The 10,671-nt window shown below is 35.7% G+C and overlaps 1 protein-coding gene across 1 annotated transcript; it reads left to right on the forward strand.

Moving 5' to 3' along the window:
* The first annotated feature begins 3,026 nt into the window (after positions 1 to 3,026).
* Positions 3,027 to 10,537, forward strand: LOC119066204 (acetylcholine receptor subunit alpha-like 2). The gene is made up of 7 exons (XM_037168523.1): positions 3,027 to 3,334; positions 8,640 to 8,827; positions 8,892 to 8,917; positions 9,106 to 9,166; positions 9,230 to 9,791; positions 9,960 to 10,129; positions 10,187 to 10,537. Exons 1-7 carry the CDS (start codon positions 3,271 to 3,273, stop codon positions 10,388 to 10,390), a joined length of 1,275 nt encoding a protein of 424 aa, XP_037024418.1. The 5' UTR covers positions 3,027 to 3,270; the 3' UTR covers positions 10,391 to 10,537.
* Positions 10,538 to 10,671: the final 134 nt, after the last annotated feature.

A 10,671-nucleotide genomic window follows, 5' to 3' on the forward strand; every position in this document is an offset into this window, starting at 1 on the left:
AAAATATAATTTGGCTCCAAAAATCACTCATTTTTTATACCACACAGTAGGGACAGTAGTTGCTAAACTTTCCAAACTTATACGGCAAGTATGGTTTTAATCGAAAGCTGAGAGCACTGGCTATACTTACGTTAGCTTAGCATATCAAAAAAACGTCCTACACATGCATGGGACAGTCTACAAACAGTTGAAAAGTACTTTCTAAAAAACGGCTCGGTGATTTTTTTAATTTTTTATGTATATTAAATCTACACTCAACCCATGCTAACATTTCATGAAAAAAAAGTTGAGGTTATCCGACTTTTTTATTTAAAATTGGTTCAGCCCCACCGTGAGCTTCGATTTCGAATTAATCAGGGAATATCAACTATTAAACTTGAATAGAAACTTACTTGAAAATTTGCTCTTTTAATTTGTGGGCTATAGGAGAATCAAGGTTCTGAAAGAACAGGTTAAGACACCCACGAGGGCGGCTGACACACAAATTTTGACAAATAGATGCTATTTATTGAACATACTCATTACAGATTGTTTGAAATGTCAACTTGATAAAAACCATTTTTTTTTCTTCAAGTTGACACTTCAAACAATCTGTTATGAGTATGTTCAATAAATAGTATCTATTTGTCAAAATTTGTGTGTCACCGCCTTCGTGATCAAGTCAGATGTGTCTTAACCTGTTCTTTCAGAACCTTGAGGAGAATGATGCTTAGAAACTAAGAAGAAATGTAATAGTTTTTCCATATTTTAGTACATTCTGTCATGAAATTACTGCTGTCACTGCGAACTAACTTCATATGGTGACATTTGTTCTGTAATAACTAGAGGTGTGCGCCGGCTTTTTTCATTGATCAGTAAGAATTGAGTTAGTAGCTTTAAACAATTTTTATTTGTTAATGGTCAATGAAAAAAGTGTCGGCTTCAGCCGGCGCACACCTCTAGTAATGACAAATGTGAAGTTGGTTCACATGAAAATAAGCTACAGAGAATGAAGCACTATGAAATACTATGAAAAAAATGTGGCGCCTCTACAGGCCAACCCACTTGTCCCATAGCTCGCCTTCGGTTTGAAGTACACACTTCTTACACCTCAAAACAACAAAATATTGTCGCACTTCAAGCATGAGTGCTGCTCTAAAAAGAGTACTGAAACTGGACATGGATAATGGCCAGTGTAAAAACAAATGACAACATGATTCATTCAACTAGTCACGATACAAGTAAAGGAAGTAACCTAATTAACTTAAAGATTTTTTTATCAATCTGCTAGAAGCACTCGAGTAAGTAAAAGAATTAAGAGATTCGATAGTTATATTGGAGATATACGTGGTTCACATCCATGAAAACGTGAATTATTGTTTATGAAGTCATACGCCGTTCATAAAGTGTACATGCTAAAAGTGATGGATTTTAGACCATCATCGATTTTTTGAAAGTGTTTGGAACGCTGGCTTTTGTCTTAGAATCAGGGACTATTTTTGAGAAATTTTTTGAGAATTTTGAGAATTCTTTGAGAAAATTGAGATTTTTTTTATTTCTCAAAATTTTACAAAATATTTTTTTATTCTTCTGAATAAAATTTAGGAAAAGTAACTTTGTTACGTGTCTAACAATGTAGACAATATTTGAAACGTTTTTGGAACTGATTTCGACAGCTAGTTTTGATAAATACTTGAAAAATTAATATCGAAGGCTTTAATTACTTCTTCTTACTCTTTTTCGACTGTACGAGTTCTCTGGTTACGTTTATGTATGTCTGCACATAAAATTACATTGTTAAACCAAGTTTTAAACTTTGAAGAATTTGAGAAATTTTTTGAGATTTTTGAGAATTTTTTGAGATTTTTGAGAAATCCGATTTCTCAAAAATAGTCCCTGTCTTAGATGCATGCGTACTTTGTGAATGGCCACTTACTAATTCTATAACGTATGATGCAGATTGTGAATGTTTTCGATCAAAATTTGATTATTCCAAAGCAAAAGGAGAGTAATTGAAAAATTTTGTTGCTGTTTTCAACGATTGGTTGTCTTTCATGTTATATTACATACAGAAGAGACCGTGTAAATAGTCTATTAACACAAGTGTAATTATGACCCTTTGCACTATGTGATAGGCTATTTATATATGGTCTCTGCCGTAATCTATTAACGTATGCTGAACCATAGCTATATAGGTTGCAAGCATTTGCATTGGCATACGTTTCTTTCGGGACATTTTAAAATAGGAGGAATATTGTTAAAATAATGCTCGGTATGACATAAGAACAGCACTGCTGCCTTGCCACTACTACTATCACTAACACAAAAAATATTCGAAGGCTAATGGAATCACAGTAATCTCAATACTAAAAGCTGTAGCTCTTATCACTAAAGCCGCTAAAGCCTCCAAATTTGACATTTGTCATTTCAGTGTTGGTGCTAGGAGTAGTGCTGTACACTTGTCAATTCAGTGTTCATGCTAGGAGTAGTGCTGTGCATAAGACCTTGACAAAAATGACACAGTAGACGAATTCCTCACTTTCGTTTACATAATAATTCTGTTTCGGTCTTACTCCATCATCTCGAGACATCTTAGCAAGTCAATTTATTCTTATTAGTAATGATGTGTTATGTATCCATAATCAAGGGGTCGTTCATAGATGACATCTCGTTCTGAGTAGGGGGAAGTAAGTCAAATGTGACAAGATAGTTTATTAGTACGTAGATTTTGTGGAGCGAATCTTATGAAAATTACAGGACGTAATTTATGAATGAAACCTTACAATAAAAGTTTAGTTGCTGAGAACTATTTTATCTTATTAATAAAAGCATTTTCGTCGATTCAATTGATCCAGTTTAATTTCTTAAATTCATTTTTCTATACTTTTTTTTACTTAAAATTTCTTCTTTTATCAGAACTTATGACGGCATAATGTGGCTCTCTTATTCTCTTATACATAATACTGGACACAAGAAATTAGTGAACAATAAAACCGTATATCGTTATTGCAGTATAAGCAGTACTTTAAGTGTTATCAAGTGTGTTGAGATTGAATTGATGTTTATACAAAAAAAATTATTCTGAGACGAAATATTCTTCACACAGATTTTAGTTACCAGTCGACTGTCGTGAGGAATAACTGAGCGGAACTTCGTATTTTTTAGTTGTTAGTCTCATTAAATTGACTTGGGATAAACTTTTCAATTGTTTTCCTTTTGATTCCAGTTGATTTATTGATATGAAATACGGAATTGTTTAAAGGAAAAAACGGTTTTTACAAAGTGAAAAGTATGTTTCGATTCTTATTTGCATTTGGATTATGTTGGATATGTAGTGGGCAGTCAATCAACCCAAGTAAGAACACACATCTGAAGAAGTATAGTCTACATTTACAATTTTTGTCACACTGAAAATAACATAACTTACAAATTCGAGCAAACAAAATTTGTATAAAACAAAAAAAAAGAAATTAGTTCGACTCGCTTTCGTGTTAAATATTATCAGCCGCACAGCCGTTAAACGATAACTTTTGTTTTGTGTATGAAAGAAAAAATTCATATTTTTAGTCGTTACCGGAAATTCTAATCAAAAGACCTTATTATATCTAAAATTGCGAAAATAACCAACGGCCACATGTTTAATAAAGTATAATTTGATGATGCTTTGTATGGAAGATATAAAAATACCGGGCATTCCTAACTTTCCAACGAATGCAATAAAATTACGTCGACTTTCGTTCGATTCGATTATAAAGTTTGAATTAAAACTCAAATTTTTGTTTCTTTGACTCGTTACATGATTGTATAGATGGACCATCGGAATTTCAACAATTTCGATACATTATTCTAAGCAATTATTATTTTACAATAATATTCTTAATCTAAATTAAAAAAATGATAAAATTCCGATGGACCATTTGCGGATAAGGTGGTGATTTAAGCCAAAGTTTTTTTTTGTGTTTAATCTGCAGAATAGATATTTTCAAAGAAAATAACGAGAGGTTGCGCTGTGGCTGTATCGGCAAAAGTAAATAATGGAAATTTTGTAAGAAGTGAAAGATCTCTTTAAGAAGTGAAAGATCTGAGTTATATTGAGTTAGCCATAACGGCTTGAGCGATTGAAAAAAGTGTTTTTCAAGTATATTGGCTGCATTTAACCCTTTCCGATACATTTGTTTAAATTTTGCGCATTTCGAATTGTCGAAGTAGCATTGTGAATATGGGCCTACGTAAAGTTGTGAATTTTCTAGTTCGAAAATTTGTTTTTATGTAACTTCAACAAAAATTTTATTTTTTTTTGCTGACAAAAAATCATCTAATTACAGTCACAGAAATTGGAAATTATAAAAATTTTGTGTCAGAATCAGCGTTGTAAGGCGATAAAGTAACAAATTGCAGCAATAAAAGTACTTGCAAACTAAATTATTCTTGTACTTCAAAAGTTATTGAAACATTTGCTGTCTAATAAAACATAAGCATGATGAGAATTGTTTACTGAATCTGGTATTTCAAAATTTTGTGATTCAAACTAGTATAAAGATCGACGTTTTGTTTATTGCAGCAAGAGAAGAATTTTTTTATTGATGGGAATACATATTTTGACAATGTGCGGTGCTCGCACAAAATCGGACATACAACAATTGTGGATAAACTTCAAATTACTTGTATTTGTATGCAAGAATATAAACCGGTTCTCAATAATGCGAAGTCCACAATGCAACTGAATGAAAAGCACACATGGTAGAAATCTCTTTTATTGATGGGAATACATATTTTGACAGTGTGGTACCCGCTCAAAAAGAGACCTACAACAATTGTGGATAAACTTCAAATTATTTGTAGTTGCGAAGAGTATGGTACTTCTTGAAGCAAATACCAGGATGTAAGCCCGGATGTCGAACACATGTTTCGCAATAAAAGCTTGTTTCTCTCCTCCCACCTGGTGTTTTTCTGTCACTGCACACGATGCAATCCTTTGTTGATTTGTTGGGTTTTTGCATAATAAAATGAGACTTGCCATCAAGACGTTGTTCTTCATTAGCTGCTGCAGGTCGACCTCTCTTACGTGACTCGTTTCGGGTATCCCCAACTAACTGCTTGATTAGATTCTTACGATACTTCAAATGACTCAATGGCGATAAATTTCGTTCTGTTCTGTCAATGGCATTTAGATGATAGCTGTTCACAATCGCAACTTCGAGTATCCAGAAGAAAAGTTTTCTCCACCACTTCAATGTCTTTCTAGTGAAAGCGTAACTGCCGCAATAATGATCTGCTCTATCGACTCCGCCCATGTATTTAGTATACTCGACAATCACCTTCGGTTTCTCGTATGTTTCAGATATACCTTTCTTTCTAATACGTGTAACAGTCTCTGTGCCAGGGTTGTGATATGTACTGATCATTGACACGATTCGTTTGTCGGAGAAGGATAACGCCATCACTTTGCAACTCTTTTGAAATGCTTTCACTTCATACTGACAAAGCTTCGCTTTTTTGAGCTCTTCTGGAAAATCTTTTCTGTTTGTTTGTACGGTACCGGTCAGATGAATTTTTTGTTCGTGAAGTGCCAGAGCCAAATGTGGGCTTGTGTAAAATCTATCAGTAAATAAATGATAGCCCGATCCATGTATTGATTTCAGAAGTGTGTCTGTAAGGTGTAATACAATTCTTGAAGTAAATGGTTGTTCCGGCAAGATCAAGCTATCAGTTGTCGTTTGACCATAATATACGACGTGACAATAAACGTATCCAGTTTCCGAGTCGCATAAACAGTAAACTCGGATACCCCACTTTGTTGGCTTGTTGGGATTGTAGCACATAAATAAGACTCGTCCTTTGAACCCTACTGTGCTTTCATCGATACAGATATTTTTGTTCGGAATAAAATGTTCTCTACACTTTTTATCGATGTATTCGCTCAAATATTTTGTTTTCCACCCAGGTAGTTTTGCTAATGACGAATCCGCAGGTAAATGAAGCATCCAAAATATTTGAAGAAATCTCGCTCGAGAAAAAACGTCTTTGAAAAATGGCATTTTTGTCAACCAATCATCCGAGAAGTAATCAACGATTTCCGGCTTATGATGAAGAGCCATATTGAGAATGACACCTAGAAATGCCTGCATTTCAGTCAGTGTTACGTCGACCCATGTATGCCAAATGGAAAACTGTTGTAGAGGTCGTACTATTTTTATTGTTGCGTATGCATTGGTCGCATCCGTTATTTCTTGCAAAATTTCATCAGTGAAAAATAACTGAAAATAGCCAAGTTCATCAACGGGCCTTTCGTGCGAAGGAATTTGAAATCCCGGATTCGGAACTGTAAAGTTAAATTTTCGAAATTTTGGATTTTCAGCTGTATATGGTACCCATTTATTCGTCCGGTCTGACAGAGGAATATCAGCTTCTGAATCGAAACATACATCGTCTTCATCGTCATCATCCGAAATCAGATCATTTTCAAGCCCTTCATCATCGGAATCCAATAGACTAAACTGATACTCCGAATCCGTCTCCAAATCAACATCGCATTCTTTATTCGCCATTACATTTGGTATGATCAAAAATATTCAAAATTGCTGAACAAAAGATGTTTTTTTTAACAAATTTCGATTTTCGAACTTGCTGACAAAATGCATCAAGGCCTACTATGACAGAAAAGCAGATTTAGGTGTAAAATCGTTTGGGGGAAGTGTTCCGACAAAATATTGGAAAGGGTTAAGCTTCAAAAAGCCCAATTTAACAAGAGTAGAGCCATCTCTTCGCGACAACGTCCAGTGAAGGTATGGCCGCATATGGGAATATAGTTTGATGCTAGATGTTAGATTGTTAAAAGGAAAATTAGAACATTTATAGAACATTGTCTCATAGACGTCGGTTAAACCAATGCTCTCTCTAGCAAATGAATTACGTTGTGGCACAGTCAAAATACCACCTTATTTTGATGACACTGAAATTTGTAGTGATGGAGTTGCTGTGCTGTTCCTTGTAAAGGAATATCGAAAAACAAATTTTAAACTATGCCAAAATGAGGGCACAGCACAAAAAAGGACAACACATCACATTTTCTATGACAGCGTACACTGTACGTTTTCGCCACACTAATTTTACTAGTTTGCTTGCTAGAGAGGTACTCGATAGGGAAAGTGCATTGAGAGAGGAAATTTTCATTTGTCTTATATAGAGTGTTAAAAGAGCGGAAAAAAGAGAGATTTTTTTCAACCGGTCTCGATATGTCAAAATTTGTATGTAAAAGTTCAGTTAACTATAGTTAATCAGTAAATTTAACTGAACTCAATAGGAACACACTATTTTTGACATTCTCTCAACACTCCATAAAATTGGCAGCCCGAGGTACTTTTACTCACTGTGATACGAGATTACTATTTACTACCCAGTTATAATATGCTATTTTACCTTACGAGGTTGGTAAAGGCTTTGCCCTAGGACAGTAATGAGGGATTATTTTGAAAATCCACCTATCAAAATCGGACCCATTTCGTCTGCGATACATGGATACATGGTTTGAGAGGTCTTTGCCAGTAGACCTCAAAACAGGCCTCACACAGTCTTGAAGAGTCTCCGAAGATAGTGTTTTTTATCCGAATTTTTTGGCCGTTATAAATGATAGTTCCGGTTGAGAGTGGGCTCGTTCGAAAGCTGAGCGTAAGTACTTTCGGGTCATGCCTAGTTTGATTAGATTCATTGATATATGTTTGCAAAAATGTGCAAGAAAAATTTTAAAAATCTGTGTAAACTTTATACAGGTCTGGGTTGGTACTGATGACGCTTAATGTGAACCTAACACGCTAGTCGTAACATACATTGTCTAAGCTTTCCGTTGATACCTCATTTGCAGTTCTGGTGATTGTCGACATAACATAATTTTATGTTAGTACAACCGCTACTCGTAAAACTCGCAAGCAATCATCAGCACTGCAAATGAGGTATCAATGGGAAGCTTAGACAATGTATGTTACGACTAGCATCTTAGGTTCACATTAAGTGTCATCAGTACCAGCCCAGACCTGTCTAAAGTTCACACAGATTTAAAAAAAAAAATTCTTGCATTTTTTACAAACATATATCAATGAATCTAATCAAACTAGGCATGACCCGAAAGTACTTAAGCTCAGCTTCCGAACAAGCCACCTCTCAACCGGAACGTCCATTTATAACGGCCAAAAAATTCGGATAAAAAACACTATCTTTCCAGCTTCGGAGATCTTCCGTCAGCAACCAGGTGTGGCTCGAGACTGTGTTAGGCCTGTTTTGAGGTCTACTGGCAAAGACCTTTTAAACCATGTATATATCCATCCTAGACGAAATGGGTCCGATATTCAAAAGAATCCCTCTAATGGCCTTATTACATTCCTAGTAAGGTAAAGAATAATAACGATAGGCAACTTTGAAATAAGTGAAGCATGTCAGTTTTTTCAGCTGATCCACTCATACAAAAGTGCTTAAACTTGCTTACACGGGTAAAATAGGTAGGGGAATGCGCCTTATAGTGGTAAACCTTTTAAAGATGTAAAAACACTTTTGTTTGTATGAGTGGATCAGCTGAAATATATCTGAAACGAAATATGTCACTTATTTCAAAGTCGTCGCCCGTAGTTTCTACGCCTTACTAGCTAAACATTAAATTTCGTTTTAAGCCTCAAAACCAATATGGAACGCCACCTACACGGACCTTTTGAAAAAAGACCTTTTGATTGGCTATGACAAATTTGCTCGACCCGCACAACACTACAACATGACCGTAGTATCGGTTAAATTAACCATTAGACACGTTGAACTTGACGAAGATAAGTCAGTATTTAGCGCTTACGGATGGCTAGCGTCGGTAATTTGAAATTTTTGGAATTTGGCTGCGATTCGAAAGTTTAATGATTTACTTTTCTTTGCAGCAATGGAAGGACGAAAAACTGAAATGGTAATTTAATTCAACAGTCGAGCGCATCATTCCAACACGTTCTCTAGAAATGATTACGCTTCCAAGAAATTTGGGATTGAGCATAGCACTGCTTCTAGCACGATAAGCCAGCGAATATTTCTTTTATTCATGCTAGAAGCAGAGCTGTGTATTGAGTGTTAATGAGACATTTATTTCAATTCAAACAGGAAAGAATCCGATTATGGCGGTTTGACATCCGTGCATATGGCCGACCACGAACTGTGGCAGGTATTTGATTTAAAATATGTAGCAAAAAGGACATTGATCTACTGTAATGATCTACCATTACAGCCCGATCTCTTATTGTACAATGGTGCCACAGGTACTTTGACAGACATGTACGGCAATTCTCATTGCATCGTCCAAAGCAGTGGCGATATATTGTGGGTTCCACCGACCCACTACCAAAGCTTTTGCCAACTCGATTTGAGATTATGGCCGTTTGACACGCAAGAGTGTACAATTCTCATGGGGTCTTGGACGCATCACGGAGAACAAATAGATCTACAAATAAATGACAAGGGCGTGGAGTTAGACCTTAGTACTGAAAATAATCAATGGGAAGTGACGAAAGCAAGTGCCACACGCCATCAGAAATATTATATCCCAAATCCAGAACCGTATCTTGATGTCACATTTAATTTCACATTGGTGAGACGATCACCGATGTATAAGACTGTTGTTATTACGCCAGCTGTTGGTGTCATCTTGATGACTCTCGCCAATTTTTGGTTACCAGCTCAATCCGGAGAAAAGATTCTTCTGAATGGAGTCAACGCATTGATCATTGTGACGTTCCTAACGTATTTTGCGCAAAGGCTTCCGTCAATGGCAATACACACGCCTTTAGTAGGTAGGTATAGAAAACAAAATGGCTGCATGGAAAGCTCAGTAAACATCCCAACCTTTCTTCATTATTTCCATGAATTTTCACGATCTGTTATTAGCGCTCTGGATAAAATACTCGTTGTATACCGAGCTTCATTACCATTAAATTCCTAATCTGTTTGATTGTTCGTAGTTCTTTTTTACAGCAGTGCGTTGTATATGGTGTCATTCTCAATGATCATCTCTGTGATCGTAATCAACTTATCTAAAACGAAGCAAGCACAAGCAATACCATGGTATCTGAAAAGAGTTTTGGATGGATACTTCGGTACAGTGTTGGGCTTAAAGCGAATTAGTGGGCTGGTAAATTTCGGTGATTTCTCTTATTAAAATTTGTTTTACCAAACCGATCCACTTTAGGCTCCCAAACAGCCAATAGCTGAAGAACTACGTGACCAACCGTTCGATGAGCACGTAACTTCAGACGATCATCACATCATTCAGTCCTGCAGTAAAGGTCCAATACAGCAAGATTACATTATTCTGGCTACAGCTATCGATCGTGTCGCATTTTTGATTTATTGCTTTGTGTTCATTGTATTAGCCATAACTTACTCTGTTTAACATCGTTGATTGAACGAAATCAGAAGAATGAAAGTTTTGAGATTGGTATTGACGGTATTGACTACAATAGCGATTACATGCGATGAGTAGGAGACGAATTAGGGTAAATGCAAAATCATTTTGGAATAAAGAGAACAATTTTTTGAATTTTTGATATTTTTAATCAACTTTTGGTGGATCTAAGGAGGAATTATTGAGACGAAAACTTATACACGAAAGCTCACAAAAAATGTGGTCGGTACAAATTGTCAAAAAACGATTTTCTTACGGTCTCTTCTAAA

The sequence above is a fragment of the Bradysia coprophila genome, chromosome IV (assembly GCF_014529535.1).
Source record: "Bradysia coprophila strain Holo2 chromosome IV, BU_Bcop_v1, whole genome shotgun sequence".
Lineage (NCBI taxonomy): Eukaryota > Metazoa > Arthropoda > Insecta > Diptera > Sciaridae > Bradysia > Bradysia coprophila.

Coding starts and splice junctions, on each gene's coding strand:
- LOC119066204 (XM_037168523.1), top strand. CDS start 3,271: ATGTTTCGATTCTTATTTGCATTTGGATTATGTTGGATATGTAGTGGG. Junction 3,335..8,639: donor TGGGCAGTCAATCAACCCAA/GTAAGAACACAC, acceptor TTTCGTTTTAAG/CCTCAAAACCAATATGGAAC. Junction 9,792..9,959: donor AATACACACGCCTTTAGTAG/GTAGGTATAGAA, acceptor GATTGTTCGTAG/TTCTTTTTTACAGCAGTGCG.